Source organism: Ranitomeya imitator, chromosome 4 (genome assembly GCF_032444005.1).
Source record: "Ranitomeya imitator isolate aRanImi1 chromosome 4, aRanImi1.pri, whole genome shotgun sequence".
Lineage (NCBI taxonomy): Eukaryota > Metazoa > Chordata > Amphibia > Anura > Dendrobatidae > Ranitomeya > Ranitomeya imitator.
In genome coordinates this window covers 631,681,822-631,700,277 of record NC_091285.1, presented here as the reverse complement: position 1 = coordinate 631,700,277, position 18,456 = coordinate 631,681,822, and the positions used below count along the sequence as shown (strand labels likewise).

The 18,456-nt window shown below is 41.9% G+C and overlaps 1 protein-coding gene across 2 annotated transcripts; it reads left to right on the top strand.

Moving 5' to 3' along the window:
• Nucleotides 1-815: 815 nt before the first annotated feature.
• LOC138674308 (interleukin-1 beta-like) lies at nt 816-12,481 on the top strand. Of its 2 annotated transcripts, XM_069762167.1 has the most exons (7): nt 844-937; nt 1,015-1,066; nt 2,796-2,838; nt 4,799-5,006; nt 6,306-6,476; nt 9,063-9,202; nt 11,504-12,481. In XM_069762167.1, the coding sequence occupies exons 2-7, from the start codon at nt 1,023-1,025 to the stop codon at nt 11,714-11,716; spliced, it is 819 nt and encodes a 272-aa protein (XP_069618268.1). In that variant the 5' UTR covers nt 844-937; nt 1,015-1,022; the 3' UTR covers nt 11,717-12,481. The 2 variants fall into 2 exon arrangements, with proteins under 2 accessions (XP_069618269.1, XP_069618268.1); XM_069762168.1 differs by having other exon boundaries at nt 816-1,066.
• The last annotated feature ends 5,975 nt before the right edge of the window (nt 12,482-18,456 follow it).

Below are 18,456 nucleotides of genomic sequence, written 5' to 3'. Positions count from 1 at the left end.
GGTCTCAGACAGCCTTGTTAACAGTGCTCTGAATTGAGGATCCCGAAGTCTTCAGTAAAAGGTAAAGAGACTGCAACCCTGTGTCCTTGTTATTGACTGCACCTCACATCATCACCATCCACCTTACTGGGAAGCCCTGGGGACATACTTCACCTGTGGGAAGGTATACCACCTAGCTGCCATCACATCACCCCAGTGGACCCCAAGCAGCGTCGGTCGCTCTGACCGAATACCACAGGTGGCGTCACAAAACCTTGACAAACTACCATCAACCCTTTCATTGGTCGCCCCTTAGCAGGGTCACGGACCAGGTCCAGCCACCGTGACAACCCCAGAACTGAGACAGAAAGGACCGGTACCGAGTAACCTGTGGCCCTGTGTCTGGGGGCGCTCTATAAAGGACAGAGAATTTCTGTATGTAAAAGCTCAAGTTAAAATCGCACTGCACTTGGATAGGAATCGCACTGCATTCAGGAGTAAATCGGATGCTTAGTGTGAGAAATTGCATTGTACTTGCTTTACACTCCTGCCACTCTCGATACGGAGACCCGGAACGATTTTTCATACGTTAGCGTGACTCCAGCCTTATGCAAACATGGAATTTAATACAAACTACAGGAATTCTTACATCTTGGACAGTTTTATTAGGTTGGGTGAACAAAAATCCAGAAATAATGATCCTACAGTATTGAATTCCCCACTGTTCTGTGGAAATAGTTCTCACATCCTGAAATTCGAGTCTCATGACAGAAGATCACAAAGGAAGGGTGTGTTTGTGAGGTTCCGAGCAAAAAAAGAAAAGAAACTCCCACCTTACGTAAGATATTCATATTGGCATGCTTATAAGGGGAGCTGGCAGGACTCCTCACATAAGCTGATAACATTTCCACCACCCGGAGATAAGATCTCCATTGGGACTAGTCTCCTGCTGACAGAGGTAATCCATCACTTCTGCCCATTCTCCACACTGCTGTCTGCACCAAACATTGTCTCATTTTTTTTTTATCTCTACAGAAACAAAAATGGCAGAAGTTCCAAATGTATGCGATCTCCCTATGGACATCAGGTAATACAGATTTTTTTTTTTTTTTGAGCCATCTTACATTTCACTTTTTTGGAAACCATCAACAAGGTTAACTGCTGTTGACAGATCTGGTTATGGTTTGTGTCATCTCCGCTCCAAATCTAACCCAAATAGTTGTAATATTGAAGTGTTCCCAAACTGCATTATTAGGGGTATTAACTATTAAGGTCACATAAAACAAATTATAATAGGTTCCCTAGCAGTAGCTTGTTGATGGTTTCCACGTAACACTTTAGATCTTTCTCCACTCAGATCATACTAAGGCTTGTGCACACCACCTGATTTTCGGTCCAAGGGCGATTCGACAAAACATTGAGTGTTTTGTCCATTGTTATTCTATGGGAGACATGCACATATCCGATTTTATTCTCGGTCCGAGGGAAAATAAATCGCAGTATGTCCAAGTTGGATACGATTATCGGATTCAGTGGGTCTATTGAAAACATTTAACTGCACTCGGATGACATCTGAGTGCGGTCCAATTTTCACGGACTGACACAATGGAGAAGATGGAGTGACACAATGGAGAAGATGGAGAAATATTTTTTCTCCATCCTCTCACCAGAGAGAATCCCATCACACTCTGATCAAACTCTGATCAGTGTGATTGAATATAGAGAGATTTCTGGGGAATAGTAATAGTAACCACATGCGATTATTTCCTGATGAACAAGTAATTTTAACTTCGAAACGCGTCGAATAAACCGCAATTCTTTCATGATATCTTGCCTGGATTCACGTCTCTACATCTTCAACAGTGCGAAACTATTCCACAGAAGTCCCTTTATACTCATTACATGTCCGTGATCCGGGAGTCGGATACAAATGGGCAATGCAAGTCAATGGGTCTGTGAAAAAAATGGACTGCACTCATATTACATCTGAGTGCAGTCCGATTTACATGGACTGTCAGAATGGAGGAGGTAGACAAATTGTCCTTTTTTTTTTAATTTGTCATCATTCGTGAAAATCAAAATGACACTTGTGCCAAACTCTGATCAAACCCTGACCAGTCTAATCAGAATAAATAATTTGATTTTCTCGTAAGCAAAAAAAAAATTCGGACATCTGAATGAGGCCTTAGACAAAGAAATGAGTAATTATGTAATGTTATTATAGCACAAAGATGCTAGATTTTACATTTACTCAAAATTCAGATTAATATACGCCAGGATTGTAACCCAAGAAGGTGCAGAGGTGGCTGCGGCTCCCCCCGACCCAGTGCTTACAGGGGCCCTCCTGCTGAATAAGAAGTCATCAGTGTTACAAGTGGCACATAAAAGGTGGACCGAATGGAGCCAGGATCCTTACGCATATGCCATGCGTGACCATCATTAACTGATTTAGACACTTTTGCACCTTATTCTACAAAAGTACGAGGCTTAATGGGAGTCTGGTTCAAAAGTCGCCACTCTGTGCCTAAATGTTGGCGCAAAAAAAATCTCAGGTAAGTTAAATAAGAGGTGGTGCAAAATTAGACAAAAGTGTATAAAATGTGTGCAAATGTATCATTCTGTGCAATCCATCGTGATGAATGCATCTTGTCTAATTCTCACATGTATACATTGAATGCCGCGTTAATAAATCTGCTCGTGCCTTTACAGCTAAAATTAGTTTTTTACAGTAATAATATATTTTTACTATTTATATTATTATGCTTGTTCCTTTTGTTCTATAACCAACTTTTGCACTTTTTTTTTGTTTTCTTTAGTGAAGAAGAATTTTATACCAATGATGTCCCCAACATTCTGAAGGTAAATGACACCTGACGATTATATAATTCATGTTTAATAAGATAAATGATGTCACAGTGGGCAGTTTGAGCTCTTATTTATTACATTTGCTCCTGAGGATTCAGTTTTTTTTACTTGTTTTTTATTGCTGCCATACGATTCCAGAAATATGTCCTTTTTTACTTAGTGTACTCAATATGATACCTTTTTATGATTTTTACCAAGGAGGCGTTGCTCAAAGGATAATTATGCAAATTAGCCTAAAGACACGTCCCCAGAAAACCCAACTGTGAGCCACACCCCCTTGGAAAAGATCATAACTATTAGTACTATATAAAAGGCCCATATCTCTGGAACTTTATGGTGGGAGTGACCTGTATAGACATAGTAACATAGTAACATAGTTAGTAAGGCCGAAAAAAGACATTTGTCCATCTAGTTCAGCCTATATTCCATCATAATAAATCCCCAGATCTACGTCCTTCTACAGAACCTAATAATTGTATGATACAATATTGTTCTGCTCCAGGAAGACATCCAGGCCTCTCTTGAACCCCTCGACTGAGTTCGCCATCACCACCTCCTCAGGCAAGCAATTCCAGATTCTCACTGCCCTAACAGTAAAGAATCCTCTTCTATGTTGGTGGAAAAACCTTCTCTTCTCCAGACGCAAAGAATGCCCCCTTGTGCCCGTCACCTTCCTTGGTATAAACAGATCCTCAGCGAGATATTTGTATTGTCCCCTTATATACTTATAGATGGTTATTAGATCGCCCCTCAGTCGTCTTTTTTCTAGACTAAATAATCCTAATTTCGCTAATCTATCTGGGTATTGTAGATCTCCCATCCCCTTTATTAATTTTGTTGCCCTCCTTTGTACTCTCTCTAGTTCCATTATATCTTTCCTGAGCACTGGTGCCCAAAACTGGACACAGTACTCCATGTGCGGTCTAACTAGGGATTTGTACAGAGGCAGTATAATGCTCTCATCATGTGTATCCAGACCTCTTTTAATGCACCCCATGATCCTGTTTGCCTTGGCAGCTGCTGCCTGGCACTGGCTGCTCCAGGTAAGTTTATCATTAACTAGGATCCCCAAGTCCTTCTCCCTGTCAGATTTACCCAGTGGTTTCCCGTTCAGTGTGTAATGGTGATATTGATTCCTTCTTCCCATGTGTATAACCTTACATTTATCATTGTTAAACCTCATCTGCCACCTTTCAGCCCAAGTTTCCAACTTATCCAGATCCATCTGTAGCAGAATACTATCTTCTCTTGTATTAACTGCTTTACATAGTTTTGTATCATCTGTAAATATCGATATTTTACTGTGTAAACCTTCTACCAGATCATTAATGAATATGTTGAAGAGAACAGGTCCCAATACTGACCCCTGCGGTACCCCACTGGTCACAGCGACCCAGTTAGAGACTATACCATTTATAACCACCCTCTGCTTTCTATCACTAAGCCAGTTACTAACCCATTTACACACATTTTCCCCCAGACCAAGCATTCTCATTTTGTGTACCAACCTCTTGTGTGGCACGGTATCAAACGCTTTGGAAAAATCGAGATATACCACGTCCAATGACTCACCGTGGTCCAGTCTATAGCTTACCTCTTCATAAAAACTGATTAGATTGGTTTGACAGGAGCGATTTCTCATAAACCCATGCTGATATGGAGTTAAACAGTTATTCTCATTGAGATAATCCAGAATAACATCCCTCAGAAACCCTTCAAATATTTTACCAACAATAGAGGTTAGACTTACTGGCCTATAATTTCCAGGGTCACTTTTAGAGCCCTTTTTGAATATTGGCACCACATTTGCTATGCGCCAATCCTGCGGAACAGACCCTGTCACTATAGAGTCCCTAAATATAAGAAATAATGGTTTATCTTATCTTTATCTTAGACAATTAACAGGGCCACTTTAAAATCATTAAGAAGATGCAAATATGTAATTTATTCCCAGGTCAAGAAGTGTTTATACAGACATGAAGGCCGGGTAAGCTGCATTTCAAAAATAAAGACGTCCACAGGAAAGCCAGAAAATTCAGTGCATTTGTTCAAGAAAGTGAAAGCATTCTCTACAATTGTGAAGAAATTGAAGAAAGGTGGTAGGTCAGCCAACCAGCGCTTTTTCTACGATGAAGACCTGCTGTCTCCAGTCCTGGTGAATGGTAAGATTATCCTGAAAAACTAAAATAATAAATTTGTTTTGCAACAAAGCCACTGGCAAAGTACTGGACGGTGATATGTGTCACTGAGGTTGTTAGCTTCAGTGATATGAACCTAGAAAATGCTGAGTGGGGTTAATCGGTCATGTTTAGGGCTAGGTTGATTGAGCATCTGTGGAGTGGGTGGGAGGCTGTTCACCATATCTCCACCCCAGGGTGGAGTCCAGAGGATAAATACACAGCTTTCTGGCTCAATTGGGTTGGGTGTGCCTGGAGATGGGAGCTCCAGAACTATGTGTGGGGATAATGGAAAGTTTGACTCTTTTTGCCTATGTTCGTTTCCTGAGCAGCGGATCCCCGCAGCAACACAGACTGGTATATTTTGTTATGTACGTGCTAACATGGAAGATAGAGGGGCTTGAGCAGGTCCCCAGCTGCCAAAATAACCCACCTGCAACCCATGACCAGATCTGGAAAGCCAAGGTGTGACAGAGGGTCCCCCCTACTGCTTAGATGTTGTAATCAATATTGACGGCAGCATCTAAGGGGATTAAACTGCTGCCATCTGACTCCATTGCTGCAGTTAGAGGTGAGAGTCAGCTGGGTAACACAGCCAGCACCTGCGGTGTAATGGGGGGGAGCACAGCCCAAGGGCCTGCGCCATTGCCCTGTTAGGCTATGTTTGCATGCAGCATTTTTGCATCATGTTTTTAATGCAAATTAAAAGCTGCTTTCTACAGGATCAGCAAAAGCGATCAGATTTCAGGAGTGTCATGCACAGATTTTATATCATGTCTGAATTTGAGAACTGCAGTGTGTCAATTTTTCGAAGCATTTTTCACTTATAGTAAGCAACGGGAAAGTAAAAAATGCTGCAAAAAATGCAGAGGTTTTTTTAGTGAATAAAAAGTACAGGTATATAAAGAACGCATGTAATGTACACCTAAACAAAACAATGCAAAAAAAGTAACAAAAACTCCACCGAGACAATGAAAAAAAACCAGCGCTTTGAATGCAGCATCTTTACTGCTAAGAGCAGGTTTTGGCTACAGAAAAACCTCGCTGTGTGCGAACATAGCCTTAGTCTTTATTGGGGGTATCTTAACACTAGACGATGTTGTGCAGCAGCTGAACAATTATCAGGCGTTTGTACAAAACAGGCAGGAAGAGCTGCAGTATAAAGCATGGAAAATGGATGAGACGGGATCTGAATTTGTGATAACATAGACGAGATGAAGTTACATAAAAGCAGCCAAGCAGTCAGCTGCAGATTAATTAATTGTTAACCTGCTCTCTTTACAGAAAACATTGCCATCAATAAGATTGAGACTGCAGCTGCCCCTAGAACGAGGTTCCTACACGTAAAATCCTCGCAGCACAATATTCGAGACTCTAAACAGAAGTCCTTGAAAATGAATGGCACTAACACTCTTGTGGCCTCGTTTTTAGCAGGAGAGAACGTGCAGCTGGAAGGTATGTCTTATGTCCCGAACACAATTTTTAATGCGGTGACGAATGCGGTGATGTGATCTCGCTGGGACTCACGTTCTGTGCGCGTCACGGTGCGGTGACTTAACCGCGTCGCTTCGCACTGGACCTGCCGTTCTGTAGGTCACAGGACTAAAGCGATCTACAGACCAACAGCCTACAGAATGGAGAGTGGCACTCAGGGGCGTACATAGAAATCAGGGGGCACCGTAGCAGAAGATCTAACTGGGCCCCCCCCCAAAAAAAAAATTAATATTCAGTGGGGTTACAGAAGAGCACATCTCACAACTCTGCAGCCTTTACAAAGTCATTTTCCTACTCCTGGAGCCCTAGATTATACTTTTATTGCAATCATAAAGTATGATGCCAACAAAAGTGCCCCACAAACACAGTACGACACCCCCACACGCACAGTATGATTACCCTGCTGTACCCATCATCACAACTCCCCCAGAAAAGTATGGTGACCCAAACACAGTATGATCACCCAACTGTGAACCCCACACAACCCTACATACAGTATAATGCTCCACACAGTCCTCCACACAGTACTATGGACCCCAAACAAACCTTCACACTGTATAATTGCTTCACTACAGTATGAAGGCTCCCACATAGCCCTCCAAATATTAAAATAGCCCCCACATAGCTTTCCATGTAGTATAATGCACTCACCATAGTCCTCAATGTAGTATACTGCGCTCCACATCATTCTCCATATAGTATACTGCACTCCCCATAGTCCTCCATAGAGTATACTGCACTCCCCATAGTCCTACATAGAGTATAATGCACTTCCCAAAGTCCTCCATAGAGTATACTGCACTCTCCATAGTCCTATATAGAGTATAATGCACTTCCCAAAGTCCTCCATAGAGTATACTGCACTCTCCATAGTCCTATATAGACTATAATGCACTTCCCAAAGTCCTCCATAGAGTATACTGCACTCCCCATAGTCCTCCATAGAGTATACTGCACTCCCCATAGTCCTCCATAGAGTATACTGCACTCCGCATAGTCCTACATAGAGTATACTGCACTCCGCATAGTCCTCCATAGAGTATACTGCACTCCCCATAGTCCTGCATAGAGTATAATGCACAGCCCATTGTCCTCCATAGAGTATACTGCACTCCCCATAGTAGTCCTGCATAGAGTATACTGCACTCCCCATAGTCCTGCATAGAGTATACTGCACTCCCCATAGTCCTCCATAGAGTATACTGCACTCCCCATAGTTCTCCATAGAGTATACTGCACTCCCCATAGTCCTCCATAGAGTATACTGCACTCCCCATAGTCCTGCATAGAGTATACTGCACTCCCCATAGTCCTGCATAGAGTATACTGCACTCCCCATAGTAGTCCTGCATAGAGTATAATGCACAGCCCATTGTCCTCCATAGAGTATACTGCACTCCCCATAGTCCTGCATAGAGTATACTGCACTCCCCATAGTCCTGCATAGAGTATAATACACAGCCCATTGTCCTCCATAGAGTATAATGCACCCCATAGTCCTTCACAAGGTATAATACATTCCCCATAGTCCTCTATACAGTATAATACACCCCCATTGTACTCCATACAGCATACTGGACTCCCCATAGTCCTTTATACAATATTCTGGCCGTCACAATGTTCTCACTGATTTAAAAAAAAAAAAAAAAAAACAATGCTCACCCCTCCTTCTCGTTCCCTCACTGCTCCAATTTTTGCAGCGAGCATTCTGAAGTGCCACACATCTCAGCGGGCGCCAAGTAGTGACATCATCGCTTCCGCTGCTCTGAAGCGTCAGATGATGAAGAAGAATGATGGGGGATGGAGGGTCAGCTGAGGCTCCCTCTTTCATCATTGCTTTCAACTCTATCGGAATCAAGGATGCCGATAGAGTTGAACTTATGATGACTGGCAGGGGGCCCATTGCCAGCGCCCCTGACTCACTGGCCCCATAGCGGCCGCCTGGCCTGACCTTAGCTCTGGATGGGCCCCTCAGAGCGTGGGGTCAGGGCAACCGCATCCTGTAACCGGTTGGTAGCTACGTTACTGGTCTAGAATGACCATGCAAACCAGAGATTACAAGAGTAAGTCACTTTATCAGCAAATGTCCATATCTTCTCCCCGCAGCCATGTTTTAACATTTAGAGGAAAGCTGTAAAGCTTTATTGTCTGTAGGGGAGAATAGCTGTATAATATAGCACAGAGACTATGAGGGCGCACAGATATCTATGGGTGCCACATATGGACCCGTACACATGCATGGACTTTTGGCCACTTTTAGCTAAACGTGTATGGGGGCCTCCTGATAATGTTGGTATAGCTAAGGATCAGGTAATCTGTATCTTAATGCCTGATCCTTTTATTATTCAAAAGAAAAGCCCCTGCCAAACTTGTCTGGCAGCAGCTTTCTCTGACCCCACTTTATAAAAACACGTGCTGGTTAAGGCTGAGGGCGCATGTGTTTGGGCAGTCTGGAGAGACAGCTGAATCTTCTGCCTAATCAGAGGTCAAAATAATCTTTTATTCTGTGTCTGTAACATAATAATGGAGTAATGCATTTCTTTGCAGTAATAATAAAGGTGGACGCTTACTTTGAAGCAAAACCTGATAAGGACAACCTGCCCGTCGCATTGGGGATTGTAGGCTCCAAACTCTACTTATGCTGCACTACAGAAGACGGGACCACAAATGGGGCGCTCAGTCTCACGGTGAGTACCAGAACCTAAAAAATAAGGATGTTCCTCTTCAGAGAGTACCGGTCACCATTTCTCCATAAAACATCACCTCCTTTTTTCTTATAACCCTAGATTATGCTTTTTTTAATTATTTGTTATTCCTCCCAAAAATGTATGAATTGACATTTAAGTATTATCCTTCCCGATGTCAATAGACTGGTCCTGTGAGCTCTGATTGGACAGTGTGCCAGGACACAACTCCAACTGCCTGCACCAATTGTTAAAGGGGTTGTCCGGGTCATCCATGTCTGATCGGTGGAGGTGCAGCACCCAGTACCGCTGACAATCGGCTGTTCCTGTTATTGTCTGTCAGTTGGGGAGTGGCACAGCACATCTCCGTTGATGGAATAGTGGCCGCATCCGGTACTGCGCATCCACACCCTATTGGTGGTGGTGGATGTGCAGTACCTGTCGATGGCCACTATACAGTTGATGATTTCTGGACCCATTAAGTAAAATACGTTACTTGCATTTTTTTTGAAAATACGCAGCATAAAAAAACTCACCTGAAGCTCAGTGTGTGAGTTCAGCGCACTGAGCCTCTATAATGCAGCACGCTATTTTAAGACACTTTTTGGAATGGCGCGTTACTTTGATAGTATGGTGAGCACTAGTGTTTTTACTACATAGTTCACAGTGCGTCATTTAGCTTTTAGATCCACAATACACGTCACCGGTGTATATGAAGGATACAGCTGACCTAGAGCGGGTGCAGAGAAGAGCGGAAAAACAAAGGCTTAAGGGCGATCATATTACAATATACAAATACATTCATTACGGGACGGTACAGAGATCTTTATAGTGATACTTTTACACCTAGGCCTGGACAAGGGGGCATCCTCTTAGGTTTAATTAGAATCACAGACACTTTACTGTAAGAGCAGAGAGATTATGGATTCTTTACTGTAAGAGCAGTGAGACTATGGATTCTTTACTGTAAGAGCAGTGAGACTATGGATTCTATACTGTAAGAGCAGTGAGACTACGGATTATTTTCTGTAAGAGCAGTGAGACTATGGATTCTTTACTGAAAGAGCAGTGAGACTATGGATTCTATACTGTAAGAGCAGTGAGACTATGGATTCTTTACTGTAAGAGCAGTGAGACTATGGATTCTATACTGTAAGAGCAGTGAGACTATGGATTCTTTACTGTACGAGCAGTGAGACTATGGATTCTATACTGTAAGAGCAGTGAGACTATGGATTCTTTACTGTAAGAGCAGTGAGACTATGGATTCTATACTGTAAGAGCAGTGAGACTATGGATTCTATACTGTAAGAGCAGTGAGACTATGGATTCTTTACTGTAAGAGCAGAGAGATTATGGATTCTTTACTGTAAGAGCAGAGAGATTATGGATTATTTACTGTAAGAGCAGTGAGACTATGGATTATTTACTGTAAGAGCAGTGAGACTATGGATTCTATACTGTAAGAGCAGTGAGACTACGGATTCTTTTCTGTAAGAGCAGTGAGACTATGGATTCTTTACTGTAAGAGCAGTGAGACTGGATTCTATACTGTAAGAGCAGTGAGACTATGGATTCTTTACTGTAAGAGCAGTGAGACTATGAATTCCTTACTGTAAGAGCAGTGAGACTATGGATTCTATACTGTAAGAGCAGTGAGACTATGGATTCTTTACTGTAAGAGCAGTGAGACTATGGATTCTATACTGTAAGAGCAGTGAGACTATGGATTCTTTACTGTAAGAGCAGTGAGACTATGGATTCTTTACTGTAAGAGCAGTGAGATTATGGATTCTATACTGTAAGAGCAGTGAGACTATGGATTCTTTACTGTAAGAGCAGTGAGACTATGGATTCTATACTGTAAGAGCAGTGAGACTATGGATTCTTTACTGTAAGAGCAGTGAGACTATGAATTCCTTACTGTAAGAGCAGTGAGACTATGGAACTCTTTGTTACAGGATGTTGTAATGGTTGATTCACTACTATAATTCAAGGCATTCCTGGATGTCTTTCTTGACAAATATATTATTACAAGTTATGGGCACTAGATTCTGTTATGGGGCGGTGATCCAGGGACCTAGTCTGGAGTATGTATGGAGTCTGGAAGGATTTTTCCCCCTAATATGGAGCTATTAGTGTCTGCCCCATGGGGGTTTTGCCTTCCTCTGGATCACCACTATAGGCTATAGGTTGAACTCGATGGATTTAAGTCTACCTTCAACCTTATAACTATGAATGTATGATAAGTGAAATCCTCAGAATCTGATTTAATTTTTTTTTTATTTCATCTGTTTATCTCAGGAAGTTGAAGACATAAAATCAAAAGCAGATGATGACTTGTTACCCTTCATCTTCTACTACAGAAAAATCGACAGTCACAACAATACCTTTGAATCGGCGGTCGTCCCTGGACATTATTTAAGCACCTCTCAAAATGAGGGAGCGAAATTACATCTAAGGCCATCGAGCGACGTCTTCATCAGAGAGTTCAGACTGACGCCAAGTTTAGTGTGAGATGCAGCCGCTCACTCGTATGTACCATGTACAGAGCGCGATAACTCCTCCAACATTTCCCCAAATCATGGTCACATCTGCACCTCCACATCCATGTCAAGAGGGACATGGTGAACTTTCCTAAGTGTCTCTATAACATTGGCAGCAACAGAAAAACCAGTCAGTACAACGCCCTCCCTTTCATGCACTTCTCGCAGAAGCAGTGCGCTACCATATTATTACAGCTGATGGGGAACTCTTGGATCTGATGGCGGGAAAGCTGAAACCTAATGGCATATTAGTGATGAGGGACTATGCTCTGATGAGGTGTTATCTTAGCATGCTCGGGCGCTAACCGAGTGTCTTCGGTGTACTTAAACATGGATATGTTCGAGTCTCCATGACTGCATGTCCCACGGCTGTTCAAGGTATCCTTCAGAAGTTCTGAGGTTTTCTTCAGTAGAAACAGAATCTGTTCTACCAAAGAGGTAAGGTGTGAAAAAACATGCCTGGTTTTTATTTATAAAAAAAAAAAATTAAACGGCGCCACATCTACCTACAGGTCATGTGTGGTATTGCAGCTCAGTCACTTTCTCTACAATAGAGGAAAACTGCAATACCAGACACAACCTGTAGTCAGGAAAGAAGCAGTATTTTATTATTATTTTTTTTTTTTTTAAACTCCTGGAACACTTTCATGAAGCTTTAATTCTCAGTCAGAGAAGAAATAAGTATAACTCAATGAAGAAGTTTTTTTTGTTATTTATAGCTGTATTTATAAAAGGTAAAAGGTTATAATATTTTTGTATTGTATTTATTTGTTGAAATTATTATTTATGTTATTATATTGTTTGTCATTTTTATAATTATTGTCATATTGAAAAAAAATGAAGAACAAATAAAACACTAAATTTTGATGGCTGTGATGATATATTTTATTTATACTGGCTTGTGATGGAATACATAATATTGTAATGAGACAAATACTGTGTCCCCCTCTGAAAGGAAATAGCTGAAGGGGGCAGAAACTTTCGCTGAGAATCTTATTTTTATATTTGAATATAGAAAAACATTTTTGAGAGCCGATCCTACATATTTATGGGCAGGTTGAGGGAGTAGCTTGCTTCATGTGTAGTTTTAAAGGAAAAGAAAGACCCGGGCTCGGGTCGAAACGTTAAGAAGTCGCTTGGATAAAAAACTTTTTCTTAACTCTTCTGTCATTTATCACTGTGTATCAGAATAATAAAAAATATATTTTTTGAAGGAACCCTGACGAGTGTGGCTGCATATTATATACATTATATGCTTCACTCTGGTTTTGACCAGAGGGACTCTGGGTCTTACTGGGCATCGTCTGGACTTTGTCAGATAATGATCATCACGTTAGTGGCGTGGGTTTTGCACTAAGGTCTATCATGCTGGCTTTGGCACCATCACTGGTTCGCGTCTGCTCCGCTCTCCTTCTAGATACCAAATCCTCCTGCGGTTTGGCAGCATGTCTTTTATATCTACTGTACACTATAGTGTAAATATAGTAAATACAGAGCTCCTGTGTATAATGTCACTGGTGATCACTGTATTACCTGTACACTAACACTATATACAGAGTTCCTATGTATAATGTCACTGGTGACCACTGTATTACCTGTACACTAACACTATATACAGAGCTCCTATGTATAATGTCACTGGTGATCACTGTATTACCTGTACACTATACACTATATACAGAGCTCATGTGTATAATGTCACTGGTGATCACTGTATTCCCTATACACTAACACTATATACAGAGCTTCTACGTATAATGTCACTGGTGATCACTGTATTACCTGTACACTAACACTATATACAGAGCTACTATGTATAATGTCACTGGTGATTACTGTATTACCTGTACACACACTATATACAGAGCTCCTGTGTATAATGGCACTGGTGATCACTATTACCTGTACACTGACACTATATGCAGAGCTCCGGTGTATAATGGAAATGATGATCACTGTATTACCTGTACAATATACACTATATATAGAGGGTAATATTAGTAGTATTGTGTTTTTATTAATGATCAGTATTGTTGTATTAGGTCACTATGTGATGGTAATATGTGGTCTGGTTATGGTGTGGTGGTATTTCTTCCTTGCAGGTGGTATTATTCGGCCCGTTGATCTGGTGGTAATATGTGGTCTGGCCATGGTATGACGTTATTTGTCCCTTGTATGTAGTATTATTGGTCATTTTAAAAAAATGCATGTGACACATTCCCTTAAAGAAAAATATACCAAAAAAAAGTATTGGATATTTTTGAAGAAATGTTTAATAGGTTAAAGTAGGGGCCGTTCAAAAGAGTCTACCTTGTTGTGGTGGCGGATTAAAAAATCTTTTGGCCAAAGCAAAAGCTGCTGGTTATGTCTGTGATATGGTGTTTGATGGGAACAGTTAATGTGATTGGTGAGGACATGGTGCAGAAGTGGAGTGAGTGGTGGGACTGTGGAACGTTCAAGGGGTGGATGCGGGGCTGGGGTAGAACCTGGGCGGAGTCTCAAGGGGGACCAAAAATATTGTCTGTATGGGACCCTGAAATTGTTGGTGGCAGTCCTGTGTGAGAATGTTATAAAACTGCACAATAGAACTGGCAGACACGTCTGGCTACAGGCTTCTCTTTCTCTTTGACAGTTTATTAGGCAGGAAATATAGGAAGCAGCCTAATAAAAACTGCAACCGCAGCAGAATCTGTGGGGAAATATAAGTCAGTGGCAATAGGAAGTTACCCAAGCTGATTCTAGTCCCATAATGCTGTTTAGGTTATTGCTTTAGGCAATAAATGAAGAAATCCTACAAGTGAGGACACAAAATGAGGAACCTGCTGCTGACGTCAGTGCCCGTTGTTTACAGCTCAAGCCACTTAGGCGGCACGTATACATTTAGGTGGCACTTATAGCCCCCCCACTGGATGTTACTGGAAAAACGGCTAATACAAAATCTTTACACATCTAGGTTCTTTAAGTCTGCTGTTCTGAACATTACCAGCAGCACTCTACGGTCTCTGTTAAATTATTATAAAAAATGGAACATTTTGTATTTCAGATGCATCAAGGGCTCCACTGCAAATATGAAATCCTTATTGACGTAAAGGGGTCCATTTACCAAACTGTGCACTAGGAAAATGAGGGACCCTACATTATGTTCTACTTGCAGCATTTTTTAAGCGTATGCTGGGACTGAAATGATAGCATTAGACAATGACACACAAAATATACAGTGGCCTGTAAAAGTTTGGGCACCCCTGGTCAGCATTACTGGTATTGTGAATAATGAACCCCTTCACCCCGAAGCCTGTTTTCAACTTCCTGACCAGGCCATTTTCTTCAATTCTGACCACTGTCACTTTATGAGGTCATAACTCTGAAACGCTTCAACGGATCCTGGTGATTTTGAGATTGTTTTCTCGTGACATATTGTACTTTATGATAGTGGTAAAATTTCTTCGATTTGACTTGCAATTTTTAATCTTTTAGTTTTTATGCCCCTAAATTAGAGAGTCATATCATACAAAATAGTTAATAAATAACATTTCCCACATGTCTGCTTTACATTAGCACAATTTTGGAAACATAATTTTTTTTGTTAGGAAGTCATAAGGGTTAAAAATTGACCAGCGATTCTCAATTTGCAAAACCATTTTTTTAGGGACCACCTCACACTTGAAGTGACATTGAGGGGACTATATGACAGAAAAAGCCGAAAAGTGACACCATTCTAAAATCTGCACCCCTCAAGGTGCACAAAACCACATTCAAAAAGTTTATTAACCCTTCAGGTGCTTCACAGGAATTTTTGGAATGTTTAAAAAAAAATTGAACATTTAACTTGTTTTCACAAAATTTTTACTTCAGATCCAATGTGTTTTATTTTACCAAGGGTAACAGGAGAATTGCACCACAAAAGTCGTGGTACAATTTGTCCTGAGTACGCCGATACCCCGTGTGTGGGGGTAAACCACTGTTTGGGCGCATGGCAGAGCTCGGAAGGGAAGGAGCGCCGTTTGACTTTTCAATGCAAAATTGGCTGGAATTGAGATCGGACACCATGTCGCGTTTGGAGAGCCCCTGATGTGCCTAAACATTGAAACCCCCCACAAGTGACCACATTTTGGAAAGAAGACCCCCTAAGAAACTTATCTAGTTGTGTGGTGAGCACTTTTAACCCCCTAAAGTTTAGAATGTAGAGCCGTGAAAATTAAAAAATAATTTTTTCTTTCCACAAAATGAACTTTTAGCCCGCAATTTTTTTTTCCCAAGCGTAACAGGAGAAATTGGACCCCAATAGTTGTTGTCCAATTTGTCCTGAGTACGCTGATACCCCATATGTGGGGGGTAACCACCGTTTGGGCGCACGGCAGAGCTCGGAAGGGAAGGAGCGCCGTTTGGCATACAGACTTAGATGGATTGGTCTGCAGGCGTCACGTTGCATTTGCAGAGCCCCTGATGTACCTAAACAGTAGAAACCCTCCACAAGTGACCCCATATTGGAAACTAGACCCCCCAAGGAACTTATCTAGCTGTGTTGTGAGAACTTTGAACCCCCAAATGTTTCGCTAAAGTTTATAACGCAGAGTCGTGAAAAAAAAAAAAATTCCACAAAAATGATGTTTTAGCCCCCCAATTATTATTTTCTCAAGGGTAATTGGACAAATTGGATGCCAAAAGTTGTTGTCCAATTTGTCCTGACTATGCTGATACCCCATATGTGGGGGGAACCACTGATGTGGGCTCCGGCGGTGAGCCCACATTTTTCCGGGGACATGTCTGCTGTTTTGAACAGCTGACATGTGTGTTGTGAATTCTGCTCTTGGGCTCCCTCCGGTGGTTATGAGTGGTAGTGCTGCTGTCTTTGGATCGCAGCATTTATCAGGTGTGTCCACTTATTGCAATTTGGACTAGGCTATTTAAGTCTTGCTTGATCCTTTAGTCAGTGCCAGTTGTCCATTGTTTTTGGAGGATTCACATCTCTGACTGGTCTCTCCTGTTTTGCTGTTCTTTTCAACAAAGATAAGTTCTGGCTTTGTTTTTGCTGTCCACATGCAGTGGGCCTTATAGTTCTGTGCATTTTCATGTTTTGTCTTGTCCAGCTTTGTCTGTGTAAGGATTTTTTGCAGCCAAGCTGTATCTCTGGAGATGCAGATATACCCTCCATGTCTTTAGTCAGATGTGGAGATTTGTATTTTCTGTGGTGGATATTTTCTAGTGTTTTAATACTGACCGCATAGTACTCTGTCCTATTCTTTCTTTTTAGCTAGAAAGGCCTCCTTTGCTAAATTCTGATTTCAGTCTGCGTATGTCATTTCCCTCTCCTCTCACAGTCAATATTTGTGGGGGGCTGTCTATCCATTGGGGATTTTCTCTGAGGCAAGATAGTTTTCCCATTTCTATCTTTAGGGGGAGTTAGTCCTTAGGCTGTGTCGAGGTGTCTAGGGAGTGTTAGGTACATCCCACGGCTACTTCTAGTTGCGGTGCTAAGTTCAGGGTCTGCGGTCAGTACAGGTACCACCTTCTCCAGAGTACGTCACATGCTGCTCCTAGGCCACCAGATCATAACAGTACAACTGGCCAACAATGAGTTAAACGCATCTCAGAAGAAGGGAAGGAAAGTGCTGAGCCATTTTTTTTTCTGTAGTCTGTTGTGTCTTTCCTTCCCTCTTTTCCTCTGGGTGGCTCAGGAGTTAGGCGCTGGCATGGAGGTTCAGGAATTGGTTTCTCGTGTGGACCAACTTGCTGCTAGAGTACAGGGTATTTCCGATTATATTGTTCAGACTCCGGTTTTAGAGCCTAGAATTCCAACTCCTGATTTGTTTTTTGGGGACAGGTCCAAATTTTTGAGCTTTAAAAATAACTGTAAACTGTTTTTTGCTCTGAAACCCCGTTCTTCTAGTGATCCCATTCAGCAGGTTAGAATTGTTATTTCCCTGCTGCGTGGTGATCCTCAGGATTGGGCATTTTCCCTGGAAACTGGGAATCCTGCTTTGCTTAATGTAGACACCTTTTTTCAGGCGCTAGGGTTATTGTATGATGAACCTAATTCAGTGGATCATGCAGAGAAGACCTTGTTGGCCCTGTGTCAGGGTCAAGAAGCGGCAGAATCGTATTGCTAGAAATTTAGAAAATGGTCTGTATTGACTAAATGGAATGAGGATGCCTTGGCGGCAATTTTCAGAAAGGGTCTTTCTGAATCCGTTAAAGATGTTATGGTGGGGTTCCCCACGCGTGCTGGTCTGAGTGATTCTATGTCTCTGGCCATTCAGATTGATCGGCGCTTGCGCGAGCGCAGAGTTGTGCACACTATGGCGTTGTCCTCCGAGCGGAGCCCTGAGTCTATGCAGTGTGATAGGATTTTGTCTAGAGCTGAACGACAAAGATTCAGGCGTCAGAATAGGTTGTGTTTTTACTGCGGCGATTCTGCTCATGTTATTTCTGATTGCCCTAAGCGTACTAAGAGAATCGCTAGTTCTGTTACCATCAGTACTGTTTCTGTTATCTGTGAACTTGATCTGCTCATTATCGTCATTTTCTGTCATGGCATTTGTGGATTCAGGCGCCGCTCTGAACTTAATGGACTTAGAATTTGCCAGACGTTGTGGTTTCCCCTTGCAGCCTTTGTAGAACCCTATTCCTTTAAGGGGCATTGATGCTACACCGTTGGCTAAAAATAAACCTCAGTTTTGGACACAGCTGACCATGTGCATGGCGCCAGCACAT

Bases quoted from the DNA above. Each gene is read 5' to 3' on its own strand.
- LOC138674308 (XM_069762168.1), top strand. From the start codon at position 1,023: ATGGCAGAAGTTCCAAATGTATGCGATCTCCCTATGGACATCAG. The intron at 1,067-2,795 runs GTAATACAGATT...TGTTTTCTTTAG, and splicing joins GATCTCCCTATGGACATCAG to TGAAGAAGAATTTTATACCA. The intron at 9,203-11,503 runs GTGAGTACCAGA...TGTTTATCTCAG, and splicing joins ATGGGGCGCTCAGTCTCACG to GAAGTTGAAGACATAAAATC.